At 39.2% G+C, this 16823-nt stretch overlaps 1 protein-coding gene across 23 annotated transcripts in view; it reads left to right on the top strand.

The window, feature by feature from the left end:
* Window positions 1–4861: 4861 nt before the first annotated feature.
* STPG2 (sperm tail PG-rich repeat containing 2) overlaps window positions 4862–16823 on the top strand; it is a 630294-nt gene continuing 618332 nt past the window's right edge. For 21 of the 23 annotated variants that reach the window (XM_086406661.1, XM_086406654.1, XM_086406658.1 and 18 more), the window contains exon 1: window positions 4862–5706. In XM_086406661.1, coding sequence (XP_086262787.1) covers window positions 5598–5706 — 109 coding nt within the window. In that variant the 5' untranslated portion in view covers window positions 4862–5597. The remainder of the gene's footprint in view (window positions 5707–16823) is intronic. The other 2 variants (XM_086406656.1, XM_086406653.1) reach the window with 1 other exon arrangement.

The raw sequence follows: 16823 nt of genomic DNA, 5'->3' as shown, positions 1-16823 counted from the left end.
CTCCCACAGAGTCCAAAAGACTGTTCTTTACATCTGTGTCTCTTTTGCTCTCTTGCATATAGGGTCATTGTTACCATCTTTCTAAATTCCATATATATGCGTTAGTATACTGTATTGGTGTCTTTCTTTCTGACTTACTTCACTTGGTATAATAGGCTCCAGTTTCACCCACCTCATTAGAACTGATTCAAACGCGTTCTTTCTAATGGCTGAGTAATATTCCATTGTGTATACATACCACAGCTTTCTTATCCATTCACCTGCTGATGGACATCTAGGTTGCTTCCATGTCCTGGCTATTGTAAACAGTGCTGTGATGAACACTGGGGTGCATGTGTCTCTTTCAATTCTGGTTTGAGAGGATCTTCTCAACACTGGGATTGAACCTATGTCTCTTGCATTGGCAGGCAGATTCCTTACCACTGAGACACTAGGGAGTCACCAGCCCTAAATGACTTTATTTTAGTCTTTAAAATGTCTTCATAGTCCTTCTGCCACTAATAATGGCTAGAGCTCCAGCAGATAATTTTTGGACCATGAAGAATCTCAAGAATGGGAACAGCACATCAAGATACAGAGCAACACAATATAGCATCCTAGTTTCCTGGCATCAAGGAGCTACCACATCACGCCTGAAAGATCACTTCTAGATTTTCATTTTAGAAATAAATAAACATGCAGCCACACTGAAATAAGAATTGGTTAAAAAAAATAAAAACAAACTACTATCAGGTGTCAGAGTACAGTGCAGTTGGGGGCATCTCCTTCATAATGGCTATGAAAACAGTTTCTAGAGTCAAACTGATTAGCTCCATCATTCATTAACAATGTGATACTGAATAAGCAATTCAATGGCTCTAAGCCTCATCGTATTAACAGAGTAGACATATTAATAGAGTCTACTACATGGGTTATGTGAGAAATGATTTAGACTATTCACGTAAAGTGATTCACATAGTGCTAGCACATAGTAGGTGCTCAATAAATGTCAGTGAAAAAAAACTCAGGTAGGCATTGGATAATGGTATAATTTTTAAAATACATTTCATGAAATGCAAATGAAAGCTACAATGAGGTATCACTTCATATCAGTCAGAATGACCATCATTAAAAAGTCTACAAATAACAAATGCTAGGGAGGGTATGGAGAAAAGGGAACCCTCCTATGCTGTTGGTGGGAATGTAAGCTGATGAACCCACAATGGAAAACAGTATGGAGGTTCTTCAGAAAACTAAAAATACAATTACAATATGACTCAGCAATTCTACTCCTGGGTATGTATGTGTGTGTGTGTGTGTATATGTATATATATATATATATATAACTATAACTATAATTTAAAAAGATATATGCACCCCTATGTTCAGAGTAGCACTATTCACAATAACAAAGACATGGAAACAACCTAAATGTCTATTGACAGAGGAATAAATAACATGTGATGTACACACACACACACACACACACAACTATTACTCAGTCATAAAAAAGAACAAAATAATGCCATTTGCAGCAACGTGGATGCAACTGGAGATTATCATACTAAGTGAAGTAAGTCAAAAAGAGAAAGACAAATACCATATGATATCACTTAATGTGTGGACTCTAAAATATGGCACAGATGAACTGATCTATGAAACAGAAACTCAGTCACAGACACAGTCACAGAGAGAGCAGGTTTGTTGTTGCCGAGAGGAAGGAGAGTAGGGGAGGGAGGGACTGGGAGTTTGGGGTTAGCAGATGCAAACTACTACCTATAGGATACATAAACAACAAGGTCCTACTGTATAGCACAGGGAACTATATTCAATATCCTGGGATAAACAATAATGGAAAAGAATATAAAAAAGAATGTGTATATGTATGTAACTGAGTCACTTTGCTCTACAGCAAAAATTAACACATTGTAAATCAACTATAGTTAAAAAAACACATTTCATGATTTCAGAATCATTAAATCTGCAGCTTAAACACAAATTAAAATACTAAACATAACATATACTGTGTAAGCTTCAAAACATTATATTAATGCCTTTTTTACCTTTTTAACTTGAATGTGTTATTTTTACCTTTGTGTTTTTTACCTTTTTAACTTGAATGTGTTAAAGCTAGTAACTTTACTAGCTTCCCTTGTGGCTCAGTGGTAAAGAATCTGCCTGCTAATATAGGAGATGCAGGTTTGAACCCTTGGTAGGGAAGATCCTCTGAAGAAGGAAATGGCAGCCCACTCTAGTATTCTTGCCTGGGAAATCCCATGGACAGAAGGAGCCTAGTGGGCTACAGTCCATGGAGTCACAAGAGTTGGGCATTACTTAACGAACAACAATATCACTTTATAATATGACCTCTAATAACATTGACAAAGTATACTCATTTTATTGATACATGCTAAATGATTTGTTACTATTGCTTGATTTTTTTTTTAACAAAAAGCAAAACAATAGGAAAAAAATGGAAAACCATCATGAGTGAAGAAATTAGTTTCAAAAACAACTCAGTTTTTATATTTATAAGGTATTTAATGCTTCTTAAAGCAGAGTTCCCACTCCCAAGCTTCATTTTAAAGTTTATTGTTGTGGAAGCCAGTATGGAGAAATGGAAAGAAGCCAAATTTTACAGTCAAATAAACCTGAATTCAAAGACAGTTTCCATGTCTTACTACAGTAATGTTAATACAGTGTGGTTGATTAGCATTAAAACTATTTTGTAGGAACTGAGGAATGCTGAATCAAATTATTTTGTATTCATATATAATTATAATTCAATGTTAACATTGTAATTTTATTAGCAGCACACTCAGTCTAAACTATTCCAGAAATATTTACCACACTGAGAAATAAGTAAAAAGGTTTGCTGTTCTCATTTTAAAAGTATCTTCCAATTCTTAAATACTTTGTACTATTCTGGTTACTGAACCATAAGGTGGAAATAAAAGCTGGGGAAGTTAGACAGAAGAGGCACAGTAATCAAGGAAATAGATAAAGGATTTTCACACTAAAAACTTTTCAAAGAAAAGTGTTTTGTTAGGAATACAGAATTCTCAGCGACAAAATGTTACAAAATTTGGAAGACTCTAGACGCTGTACCTCAGTGGTATCATATTTAAAATAGACCTGACCACAAATATTTAAATAGGATCTCACTATAGTTTTTCCTGTGGTCATGTATGGATGTGAGAGTTGGACTGCGAAGAAGGCTGAGCGCCGAAGAATTGATGCTTTTGAACTGTGGTGTTGGAAAAGACTCTTGAGAGTCCCTTGGACTGCAAGGAGATCCAACCAGTCCATTCTGAAGGAGATCAGCCTTGGGATTTCTTTGGAAGGAATGATGCTGAAGCTGAAACTCCAGTACTTTGGCCACCTCATTCGAAGAGCTGACTCACTGGAAAAGACTCTGATGCTGGGAGGGATTGGGGGCAGGAGGAGAAGGGGACGACAGAGGATGAGATGGCTGGATGGCATCACTGACTCGATGGACATGAGTCTGAGTGAACTTGGGGAGTTTGTGATGGACAGGGAGGCCTGGTGTGCTGCGATTCATGGGGTCGCAAAGAGTTGGAGCGACTGAACTGACTGACTGACAAGACTTTGAAATGCTAGTCTTGCCACTGATCAGCTATCCCTCTCTGTGAGGTATTTGAGGAAAGACCACACACTGAGGTGGCAGCAAGATATAAATTCTGTATTCCTAGCTGGTGGGTGTGTGCTAAGTCGCGTCAGTCGTATCAGACTCTTTGTGACCCTGTGGACTGTAGCCCCCCAGGCTCCTCTGTCCTTGGGATTCTCCAGGCAAGAATACTGGAGTGGGTTGCCATGCCCTTTTCTAGGGAATCTTCCCAAACAGGGATCAAACCGGCATCTCTTACCTGTTCTGCAGACAGACAGGTTCTTTACCACTAGTGCCACTTGGGAAGCTCATTACTAGTTGGTACACAGGTCCTAAGGTTACAAAATCCCCTTTGGAGATCCGTAAACAAGCTTCGATAGACCCTATAAAGAGCTCCTTTTGTCTAAACTAGGTTGGCGCCAGTGGACAAAAATCAAATCCAGACAGGAAGTAGAAAAGCCTCCTTTGACACTTCATTTTCAACGGCAAATCCTTACCGCAGGGAAGAGTAATGTAGACTGCACAGACCAGAAAAATCAGGAGGTGAGAGCCTGCACCAGTGCCACAGCAAAATGGCCTGGACCTGAATCTGCTTTTTGGGGTCACCATAGAGGACAACAGATGATGAGATGGTTTAATGGTATCACCCACTCCTTGGACATGAGTTTGAGCAAGCTTCCGGAGTTGGTGATGGACAGGAAGCCTGGCATGCTGCAGTCTATGGGGGTCATAAAAAGTCGGACACGACTGAGCAACTGACTGACTGATAAGAATCAGTTTCTTAGTAGGAAGGGGCGGTATCTAAAGTGCTGAAAATTAAAAAAAAAATCATTTTATCCATCTCTTGTTATGGATTACACACGTCTCTTTCTCTATAAGATATAGAAGACTTGATGAAGACTTTCTTATATCTTTGGGTCCCCACAATCTAGCATGATACTGAACCGATAGTATATGCCAGTGTTTTTTTAGTGAGTAAATAATTATTCAGGTTATTGAGTAGGAAAAAAGGTACTACAGATACATTCTTGAGACACTGATACGCCTTGTACGGAGCTGCGCTTTCTTAACGCCTCTGTTTTACTTTATGAACAGAGTAATGAGTCTGCTGCTGTTGCTTGGTATCTGACAACAGAAGCACCTTTCAGTTACCTGCATTTGCATTGCTTCGGTTGGTGAGTTTTTCTTCTTCCCCGGGTTTTCTGTTTCTGTCATCACCACCTTCTGGGTTTTTCTGAGCCACAGTGTGGACTATATCTGGGATAAAGTGAGAAGTGCTTTCTTTCCCCCTGGGGTGCGAGTATAGTTGTGGTGGGAGTGTGGGCACAGAATCGTTGCTTTTCGTAGTAAGACTTTTATTTCACAGTTTTTGGTAGTCTCTTTCCCAGCCGCACTGACTTAAAGGGAAAATGGATCACAATCAAATGAGCCCTAACTCCTAATCCGTTTTCTAGAGGTTTTCTGACGAGTCAGGATCCAATGTAATTAGAAAAGTAAGAATATCGCGGGGGTTCGAGTATGTTCTTTACTTTAGAAAGCCAAAAGCGCCCGGCGCAGCGAGTCGGCAAGCTTAGGGCTCGGTGCGCATGCTCCCAGGGCTCGATTCGAGAAAAGCGCCTCAACCTTTCGTCCAGAGACTTCCGGGAGGCGAGAAATGCGCGGAGGCAGGGCCGGAAGCACGGGGGCGGACGCCTAGTACTTAACCTCGTTCCTTGGAGCGGCTTCAGGTCTCGGTTGGTGAACCGATGATTCTGTGGGAAGTCTTATGTCTGGTTACACTGTTTTCAAGTTTTCCATAAGGCTAGAAGTCGCCTGGGAGAAATCTGACACCAATCAGCAGGTGGGGCGATAGCCCCTGCGCTAGCTCCTCCATTTACAGAAGTTCTTCCCGGGCCTTCTAAGTTGGTTGACGACTTTTTGCTCCACCCTTTCTTCTAGCTGCTCTGTTCTTAATCCCTTTGCAGCCGCGCACCCCTCCCCTCACGCCATTATGTATGACCGGGCTCCCCGTGTGCTTAGATTGGCTGAAGGTGGCAGCACTGAGGATCGTGTGGGTCCTGGATCTTACCAGGTTCCTTACCTGAAGCAGCAGGCAACAGGTAAGATGGAGAGAAAGGCAAGCCTTTTGTGACAGGCGCCTCACTTTCAGTCTGCCCGGCTCATGTGTGCCTGAGTTAAACACTATAGTACAACTCCATAGGTATAACAGAACATGAAGTAAGCCGGGAAAATTCTATCCCTGTTTTTACAGATGATAAACTAATTTTTCCCATTTCACTAGACCAGTAAGCCTTTTTGATTTTACAGTGGTTTTCTACATCTTAGTTTAAATGCTGCAGATTCGATCTGGGATTTTGATTTCCCTGTCCCAGTTGACTATCAGTTCAGTTCAGTTGTTCAGTCGTGTCCGCCTCTTTGCGACCCTATGGACTGCAGCATGCCAGGCCTCCTTGTCTATCCACAACTCCCGGAATTTACTCCAACTCATGTCTGTTGAGTCGGTGATGACATTCAACCATCTCATCCTCTGTGGTTTCCTTCTCCTCCTGCCTTCAATCTTTTCCAGCATCAGGGTCTTTTCTAATGAGTCAGTTCTTCCCATCAGGTGGCCAAAGTATTGGAGTATCAGCTTCAGCATCAGTCCTTCCAATGAATATTCAGGACTGATTTCCTTTAGGATGGTCTGGTTGGATCTCCTTGCAGTCCAAGGGACTCTTAAGAGTCCTCTCCAACATCATACTTCAAAAGCATCAATTCCTCGAGGCTCAGCTTTCTGTATAGTCCAACTGTCACATCCATACATGACCACTGGAAAAACCATAGCCTTGACTAGATGGACTTTGTTGGCAATGTCTCTGGTTTTTAATATGCTGTCTAGGTTGGTCATAACTTTTCTTCCAAGGAGCAAACATCTTTTAATTTCATGGCTGCAGTCACCATCTGCAGTGATTTTGGAGCCCCCCAAACTAAAGTCTGTCACTGTTTCCACTGCTTCCTCATCTATTTGCCCATGAAGTGATGGGATTGGATGCCATGATATTCGTTTTCTGAATGTTGAATTTTAAGCCAACTTTTTCACTCTCCTCTTTCACTTTCATCAAGAGGCTTTTGAGTTCCTCTTCACTTTCTGCCATAAGGGTGGTGGTCATCTGCATATCTGAGGTTATTGATATTTCTCCCGGCAATCTGGATTTCAGCTTGTACTTCATCCAGCCCAGCATTTTTCATGATGTACTCTGCGTATAAGTTAAATAAGTAGGGTGACAGTATACAGCCTTGACGTACTCCTTTTCCTATTTGGAACCAGTCTGTTGTTCCATGTCCAGTTCTAACTGTTGCTTTCTGACCTGCATACAGATTTTTCAAGAGGCAGGTCAGGTGGTCTGGTATTCCCATCTCTTTAAGGATTTTCCAGAGTTTGTTGTGATCCACACAATTGAAGGCTTTGGCATAGTCAATAAAGCAGAAGTAGATGTTTTTCTGGAACTCTCTTGCTTTTTTGATGATCCAGCGGATATTACCAGTTTGATCTCTGGTTCCTCTGCCTTTTCTAAAACCAGCTTGAACATCTGGAAGTTCACGATTCATGTCCTATTGAAGCCTGGCTTGGAGATTTTTGAACATTACTTCGCTAGTGTGTGAGATGAGTGCAATTGTGCAGTAGTTTGGGCATTCTTTGGCATTGCCTTTCTTTGGGATTGAAATGGAAACTGACCTTTTCCAGTCCTGTGGCCACTCTGAGTTTTCCAAATTTGCTGGCATATTGAGGGCAGCACTTTCACAGCATCATCTTTTAGGATTTGAAATATCTCAACTGGAATTCAATCACCTCCACTAGCTTTGTTTGTAGTGATATTCCTAAGGCCCACTTGACTTTGCATTCCAGATTGTCTGGCTCTAGGTGAGTGATCACACCATTGTGATTATCTGGGTCATGTAAATCTTTTTTGTATAGTTCTTGTGTGTATTCTTGCCACCTCTTCTTAATAGCTTCTGCTTCTGTTAGGTCCATACCATTTCTGTCCTTTATTGTGCCCAGTAGTTCAGACAGTAAAGCGTCTGCCTACACTTTGGGAGACCTGGCTGGGTTCGATCCTGGGTTGGGAAGATCCCGTGGAGAAGGAAATGGCAACCCACTCCAGTATTCATGCCTGGAAAATCCCGTGGACCAAGGAGCCTGGTGGGCTACAGTCCATGTGATTGCAAAGAGTCAGAAACAACTGAGTGACTTCACTTTTGCATGAAATGTTCTGTTTACTATATGAGTCTCCAAATCACCGGTGTGCTTCTTACCACCTTCTGTCTCTTCTTTGTAATCCTGCCTGCCTCACACACCTTTCCTAGAAACATTTACTAAGATAATACTTTTATATTTGTTTTGGAATATCTTTTTTTTTCATGTAGATGCCTTCTATCTGACCATCACCATCTACTAGAACTTACTTAATGAGAGCTCTTTATCCCACTTTCCTTAAGAAGAGCTTTACTCATTGAGAGGTGAAATGGGAATGGATAATTTAAGTAATTATTTGCTCTCATTTGTTTGCAGTTAGTGGATGGGGTAACTTTTAATAAGTAACATAATTTTCTTTCTGTTTTTTCTAATCTGATTTTTTGTGGGGCTTGATACCATCCAAATCAAACTTTTTTCCTTTTTAGCCTACATTTTCCCTATTCCCACACAATTCCTGTATTTTTGAATAAGTGCTAGGATCCATTATTCCATTGACATGATTGATGAGATTAGGATGGTAGGTTGATTTAGGTTTCTTTGGAGTACTAATTTGTCTTTTGTCATTGTTTTAATCTTGAATTTTACTGCCTTTCAGCTTCTGATATTAATATCAGTGTTTTTGGAGCTTATGATGCATCTTTATTTAATGCAGCTGAGTTAAAAGCATTACCTCCCTACCGATTTATTAGCTACCAATGACCACCCAAAATGCTTACACTTTTCTATCTTTATTTTATTTTGACACAACTTACCACTCTTTTTTTTAGAGATACTTCTTTCCCTGGCGTCTGTAACATCTTTTTGCTGGTTCTTTTCCTAACTGTTGTAACAGTGCCTGGTACATGGTTTGGACACAGTAAACATTTGTTAAATGCTGAATCAAAGTATCATTTTCCCCTCTCAAACCAATACTCTATAGTCTTCTTTAAAGATTTTTATTTTAAGGTATTTCTAAATACTTTTACATGTTTATATACTGTACTTTCCATCATTTGCTTGTTACTTTTCTCATGTTTACTTTCTCATTCAAATCCACAGCTTCAACTGCTATCTATATTCTGATGACTCCGGTGATACAGGTGTTTCATATCTCTAAGATGAGCTTTCTTTTGATAAGGTCTTTTACTTTTTTTAGGCATCTCTACCTAAAGTGTCTGAACTTACCAGTTTCCCCAGAATTACTGGGCCCTTTGAAAAAAATTCCCTATCAGTCAATTAGAAACTTTAAGCTTTGAAATTACTGTAGACTCCTTTTTTTCCCCTCTAATCACTCTCATTGATCTTAGGACCTATTGATTCTTTCTTATCTTTATCTCTCAAACTAGTTCCCTTTCTTCATTTAATTGCCCTTGACTTAATTTGGTATTTGTTATTTTTATTCTGAAACAAGGGCTTCCCTGGTGGCTCTGATGGTAAAGAATCTGCCTGCAATGCACGAGACCTGGGTTTGTTCCCTGGGTTGGGAAAATCCCCTGGAGAAGAGAATGGCAACCCACTCCAGTATTCTTATCTGGAGAATTCCATGGACAGAGGAGCCTAGTGGGCTACAGTCCATGGGGTTGGCAAAAAGTTGGACACAACTGAGTGACTAACACTTTTGTCAATAAAATATTTCTTGTTTCCCTCTATTTCAGTCTCTAACAATGTCTGTTTTATGTCTAATGTGATCTACACCTCCACCAACAGCTAACCAACACATTAGCAATTCCAGCCTTGCATTATCTGTAAATTCATGCTCACTCACCTCCATTCCTTTGTACCTGCTGCTACCTTTGCTGTGTATGTTCTCTCTTCTTTCTTTACTTGGCTAATTACTACTTACGTCTTGAGCCCCAGGTGAAGTTTTTCTCTGACTCCACTCAGTCCCAGGTCTTTCTTCTTTGACTCCTTAATAACTCAAAGGACTTTGGTACTGTATTGTAATTACGTGTTTACTTACCCGGCTGCTGCACTAAAATGTGAGATTTTTGAGGTCAATAACCAAGATCTCCACTGTATTAGTCTCAGTTTTTTGCTCAATACCCTAATACCTAAGTGCTTAGTTAAAAAAAAATAGCAAAACAGTAATTTCTTGAAGTAAAGTTTGAAAAATCTGATGAGTTACATGTGTCAGGTTATAAGAGTTTTTAATTCTTCTTTGTGTGAACTCTGATTGGAGATAAGTAACTAGGGTTTGCAAGGTCCTTTTACTGCTTTATAGAATTGTGCCTTGTTGACCTATGAAGGAAGCTAGGAAATTCCATTCATGGGAACTTGGAGCAACTGCATCATATGGAATCCTGTTTTAGCAGTACTCGGCAGACATTCTAATAATAGTAATCAATAGAGGGCATAGGCATTTCTTTAGTCATTTTTCTACCAGATTCCCTGGCAAGGTAATTAAAAGTAGCTGTTACCTCTTTCCTAGGTACATTCTGCTTTTCACTTCTTTGAGATCAGTAACACTGGGCTATAGAGAAGTACACACAGTTATTTAAGGGTCAGGTGAATTTTGTAGAGTATGATGTAGGAAATGTTGGGAACTTTATGTAATTTACTTGTTACCTTGAATTACACAAAAAGAGAAAAAACTTAGAGTCTTAAAACTTCAGAACAGTGCAGATATTCTTTATTTCCAGCCTTTCTCTCCTCATTACCATTCTTTGCTTACTGTACCCTGCTTGGTCAGTCCTCTAGTGTATTGTCTTCATATTTCCCTCAGGAAATTCTTTCCACATTAATTTGCAAACTTCATTGCCTCGACTTTTGTCCAGCTAATCAGGGAGACTCTCTTCTACCCAGGATTTGCAGCCTGAAAGGAATAGGACTGATTTCATGATTCAGATTTCATGACTGGGAGAGATAATGGATATTCCAGATCCAGATTAGTGAGAGCTGCTCCTGATTTTCTTGTGAATTATCTGAGAAGCAAGGAAATCTTATCTCATTAAAGCAAATCTTTGCCATAAATGACCAGCCTAGTAAAATATGATAAAAACATAGTCCCTTTAATAATGGACAGCTCCTGGCATTATTGTGCTAAGGAATATTTCATTGTTTTCTGATCTTTATTTACATAATATATGGTACCCCATGTTAAAATGTATTAGTTATCTGTATTGGTTCTCTATTAGTTATCTGAACTGGATAATGCTGGCTGTTAATATATTTTTTGCCAAATTTCTTTTTTTATAGGGAAGCTGTTAGTTTAATCTGCCGTAGAAGCATGAGCTCTCCATGGACTTAAATTCCTGCCTATGTGCTTATGCCAACAATAATGACTTTATCTTATTAGCCATTCAGAATTCAGGAGACCACTTGAGGGAATGCAATTTATCTGTATTTAAGTTTATATTAAAAAATGTGATTGCTTTAAATGTTGATATCCCTGAAGATGAGTATGTTTCAAAGTTCTAGTTATTGCTTTTATGTGAAGAATGCCCTGCTTGCTTTGTATCTGTAATTGTGGCTATAGAACTTGTACTCTATCCCCCAGCTGCTCACCTTCTTTCTCAGAAAATAGACTGACTTTTATTGCTTTATGCCAGTCTGATTTATTTTCTGCTATTGGTGCCTCAAACTTAATACATCTCAAATTGAACTTATTCTTCTCAAATCTTATCCTCCAACATTCTTCATTTTTTCTTTCTACCTGACAGTTTGATTTATCATTTATTGTTGGAACTTCACATGTCAATATATTCTATGTCTCAAATCAAACTTTTTATTTTTCATTTCACCAACCCTAATATGCCAGAACCCTCTACTCCTACATTTTATACCTTAATTATTGGCAACACTGTTTGTAATCTAAGTATTTGTTTATTTGTCTGGCTTTCCCTCTAGTTGAGGCCAGGGTTTTAGCTTATTCGTTATCGCACTCTCATTGCCTCTCTCTGACACATGATAAAGCATTTAGTGTTGCTGAATGAATGACTAAAGGTGTAGTTTAGAGTATCATCTATTAATTCTACATTTATTGTTTAGTGTGCAGGACAGTGTGATAGGGAGACAAACCATCCTGGTTTGTCTGGGAATGTCCTGATTTCAGCACTTCCAGTCCTGTGTCCTGGGCCAACTGAGGCAGTGTGTGACCATAACTGTAAACCATAGGTAAAGAGGCATATAATTATGAATAAAGCAGAAAATCTTCCTTTCTTATGGAGCTTATTAGTAAAAACATTTTAATTTTCTTGTGATTTTACTTGAGCTCAATATGTTATGTAAACTTTTAACCTATTGATGAAAGATTTTATGTGATTAATTTTGGGAAACTTCAGTGAAGATTTTAGGAGCACTGTCTCTTTTGAGCACATGGGCTATTGGAGGTTCCCCCAGTTTTATATGAATTTCAGTATTTTGCAATTCATTTTATATTTCTTTAGATAGATTCATTTAGAATCTCTGCCATGTTTTGAGACAGCTGCCTCAGAACTACCCCTGAGCTTAGCTTTCTTCATTTTCATATCTGTCTCACATTATCCCAGTGTCTGTATACACCTAAATTAAAAAAATATATACCTTTAATTGTGAGATGAAATACTTATACAGAAAATCACATAAAATGTAAACATACAACTTAAAAAGTGAATACTCAAAGAAATATGGCATTGCAAAATTTTCTTTTTCATTCATAACCCTTACCTTCTCCCCTACTGGTAAGCACTATTCTAATTTTTATGGCAGTTACTTCTCGCCTTTCTTAATGGATCGTTGAATCCTATTGATGAAATGATCTCTTTAACATAATGAAATGTCTCTTATTCCTGGTATTTGTTGTTCTGAAATCTGCCTTGTTGATTTTAATTTAGTCACACCAGGTGTTTTCGATGCATGGATGCATCTCATCCTTTCATCTCTGTGTCTTATGTTTTAAGAGGGTTTCCTATAGACACCCTGAAGTTAGATGTTGCTTTTTTATCAAGTCTGACAATCTCTTTTAATTGGGATGTTTAGACATTTTCCATTTAATTTTGTTACCAATATTGTTGTGTTTAAATTTACTCTCTTAGAATTTGCTAGCTATTTTTCTCATCTGCTCTCTGTTACCCTTTGCTTCTTTCCCTGCCATAGTTGAATGATTTGAGTTTTAAAAAAGGTACTTTTGTTTTTATCTCTACTACTGGTTTACTAGCTGTAGCTTTCTTTTATTTTTTAGTGGTTCCACTAGTGTTTACAATATACATCTCTAACTTAACATTGTCTAACTTCAAGTAATATTGTACCACTTCATGTACAGTATATGAGCCGTACATCTTCTGTTTTCCTTACCTCATTCTCTGTGCTATTGTGGCTAAATATTTTCTATTTACATATACTATGCTGCTGCTAAGTCACTTCAGTTGTGTCCAACTCTGTGCGACCCCATAGACAGCAACCCACCAGGCTCCCCCGTCCCTGGGATTCTCCAGGCAAGAACACAGGAGTGGGTTGCCATTTCCTTCTCCAATGCATGAAAGTGAAAAGTGAAAGTGAAGTCGCTCAGTCGTATCTGACTCTTAGCAACCCCATGGACTGCAGCCCACCAGGCTCCTCCATCCATGGGATTCTCCAGGCAAGAGTACTGGAGTGGGGTGCCATTGCCTTCTCCGTTACATATACTATAATGCCACAATAAGTCAAAATTATTTTTGCTTAAAACAATTATTTTTTAAAGTGATTCAGTTCAGTTCAGTCACTCAGTTGTGTCCGACTCTTTTCCACCCCATGAATCGCAGCACGCCAGGCCTCCGTGTCTATCACCAACTCCCGGAGTTCACTCAGACTCACGTCCATTGAGTCAGTGATGCCATCCAGCCATCTCATCCTCTGTCATCCCCTTCTCCTCCTGCCCCTAATTCCTCCCAGCATCAGAGTCTTTTCCAATGAGTCAACTCTTCGCATGAGGTGGCCAAAGTACTGGAGTTTCAGCTTTAGCATCATTCCTTCCAAAGAACACCCAGGGCTGATCTCCTTTAGAATGGACTGGTTGGATCTCCTTGCAGTCCAAGGGACTCTCAAGAGTCTTCTTTAACACCACAGTTCAAAAGCATCAATTCTTTGGCGCTCAGCTTTCTTCACAGTTCAACTCTCACATCCATACATGACTACTGGAAAAACCATAGCCTTGACTAGACGGACCTTTGTTGGCAAAGTAATGTCTCTGCTTTTGAATATGCTATCTAGGTTGGTCATAACTTTCCTTCCAAGGAGTAAACGTCTTTTAATTTCATGGCTGCAGTCACTATCTGCAGTGATTTTGGAGCCCCCCAAAATAAAGTCTGACACTGTTTCCACTGTTTCCCCATCTATTTCCCATGAAGTGATGGGACCGGATGCCATGATCTTTGTTTTCTGAATGTTGAGCTTTAAGCCAACTTTTTCAGTCTCCTCTTTCACTTTCATCAAGAGGCTCTTTAGTTCCTCTTCACTTTCTGCCATAAGGGTGGTGGTCATCTGCATATCTGAGGTTATTGATATTTCTCCCAGCAATCTTGATTCCAGCTTGTGCTTCTTCCAGCCCAGCGTTTCTCATGATGTACTATGCATAGAAGTTAAATAAGCAGGGTGACAATATACAGCCTTGACATACTCCTTTTCCTATTTGGAACCAGTCTGTTGTTCCATGTCCAGTTCTAATTTGCTTCCTGACCTGCATATAGGTTTCTCAAGAGGCAGATCAGGTGGTCTGGTATTCCCATCTCTTGAAGAATTTTCTGCAGTTTATTGTGATCCACACAGTCAAAGGCTTTGGCATAGTCAATAAAGCAGAAGTAGATGTTTTTCTGGAACTCTCTTGCTTTTTCCATGATCCAGTGGATGTTGGCAATTTGATCTCTGGTTCCTCTGCCTTTTCTAAAACCAGCTTGAACATCTGGAAGTTCACGGTTCACGTATTGCTGAAGCCTGGCTTGGAGAATTTTGAGCATTACTTTACTAGCGTGTGAGATGAGTGCAATTATGCGGTAGTTTGGGCATTCTTTGGCATTGCCTTTCTTTGGGATTGGAATGAAAACTGACCTTTTCCAGTCCTGTGGCCACTCTGAGTTTTCCAAATTTCTGGCATATTGAGTGCAGCACTTTCACAGCATCATTTTTCAGGATTTGGAATAGCTCAACTGGAATTCCATCACTGAACTGAAAAAAAAGTCTGGTTAACCTGCAGAAAAGTAGTTATAAATCTCATAATAAAATAAAAAGTGGTTACTAATCTCAAGTATACTTTTCCTATCAGAAGTTTTCTTTGGGTTTTTTTTATATCCTCATGTTCATCTTTCTCTCTTGTTGAACATATGAAGAATATTTATAATAGACACCATAGTGCTTCTTGTGCTAATTCCGTTTTTGCATTTCAAGATCTATTTCTTTTCATTGACTTTTCTCCAGTTTATAGGACATATTTCTATGCCTCTTGGAAGAACACTCTCTGGTTGTTTGCACTGTTCCCTTGATATAATCTGTAGCTTGGTTTGTGTGTGCCTGTATGTGTGTTCCATTTGAAATCTGTATTTTGTTCTTTGGTTGCTTACCCCATTTTGGAACCTTTCAACTTCTGTACTGGATTTCTCTGCTCTATCAGACAACCCTTGTCTTTAAAATGGACCTTGACTTCCTTTTAAAGATTTCTGTTCTTGTGGTCCTTGTGTGGTTTTGTTTGCTTTTGTTTTTAACAGCAGATTCAAACCATCAGTCACTAAATTAACACCCAGAGTTTTAACGTCATTCATGAATTTTTTTTCGAATCACCTCAGTGTTGTTGAGAACTTCCCCTCCTTTGACCCTCTGGGCGCTTTAGCACTTCAGATATTCTTACTTGTTTAAAATTATTTTAGCACTTAATGCTTCAGTAGGTTGTTTCTTTTTAAGGGTAAGGTATGTATTTTTCTCACCTCTTTTGTGCTTCAGACCTTACACAAATAAATCTTGATTTCAGTTGCATTTTAATGCGTGAGGGCCTCAAAAAAACATTATTTCTGGTTTAAAAAATATATTTTATTAGTCCAGATTAGCAAGCTTTTAAACTGTACAAATTATTGCCATAAATCCTCATAGTGTACATTTTCCTTAGGTGTACAAGATTTTCACAAGTTTTGAGTCCTCACTTTTATCCTTTTATTACCTGTTGAATATAGTTGCTCTGTTTTCTCTCATTTTTTCTTGAATATCAGTGTTACTTAAACTGTGCTCATTTTCTTGATATATTTCTTAAAAAGTTTTTATCAGCCTTTCAGCAGACTAAGTCTGTCTAATAAGTTCATTTACTGAGTATGTCAGTGATGTCAGTAATCTTATGCTTGTATCCAGGAAATACTGAGTGCCAAACATGTACCCAAGCAAGGAAGTGAAGCTGAAAATTTTAGTCAGTTGTGTCCGACTCTCTGAAACATTGTATTAATTACTTGCTGTAAGCTCACTTTAAGGAGCCTGGTGGCCGCAGTCCATGGGGTCGCTGGGAGTCGGACATGACTGAGCGACTTCACTTTCACTTTTCACTTTGCATTGGAGAAGGGAGATGGCAGCACACTCCAGTGTTCTTGCCTGGAGAATCCCAGGGACGGTGGAGCCTGGTGGGCTACTGTCTATGGGGTCGCACAGAGTCGGACACGACTGAAGCGACTTAGCAGCAGCAGGCTCTCTCTATAAATTCATATATGCTCTTTGGTATAATTAATGAAAGTGAAAGTGTTAGTTGCTCAGTCGTGTCCAACTCTTTATGACCCCATGGACTATAGCCTGCCAGGCTCCTCTGTCCATGGCATTTTCCAGGCAAGAATACTGGAGTAGTTTGCCATTTCTTTCTCCAGGGTATCTTCTCGACTCAGGGATCGAACTCAGGTCTCTCACATTGTAGGGAGACTCTTAACTGTCTGAACCACCAGGGAAGCTGTATAATTAATAGGTTTCTCCCGCATATAAAACTGTGATCTTCTGAGGATGAAAATATTTTATCAGTTAAATAGAACTTCCATTTTCATCCTAACCAAATATGCTTAGAAGAAAAAAAGCTTTTGTTTTCTTTAGGTA

This window comes from Bos grunniens, chromosome 6 (assembly GCF_055505025.1).
Source record: "Bos grunniens cultivar Pamir isolate PY7600 chromosome 6, Bosgru_T2T1.0, whole genome shotgun sequence".
Lineage (NCBI taxonomy): Eukaryota > Metazoa > Chordata > Mammalia > Artiodactyla > Bovidae > Bos > Bos grunniens.
Note: the sequence above shows the minus strand (reverse complement) of the source record. Positions and strands in the feature narration are given on the sequence as shown.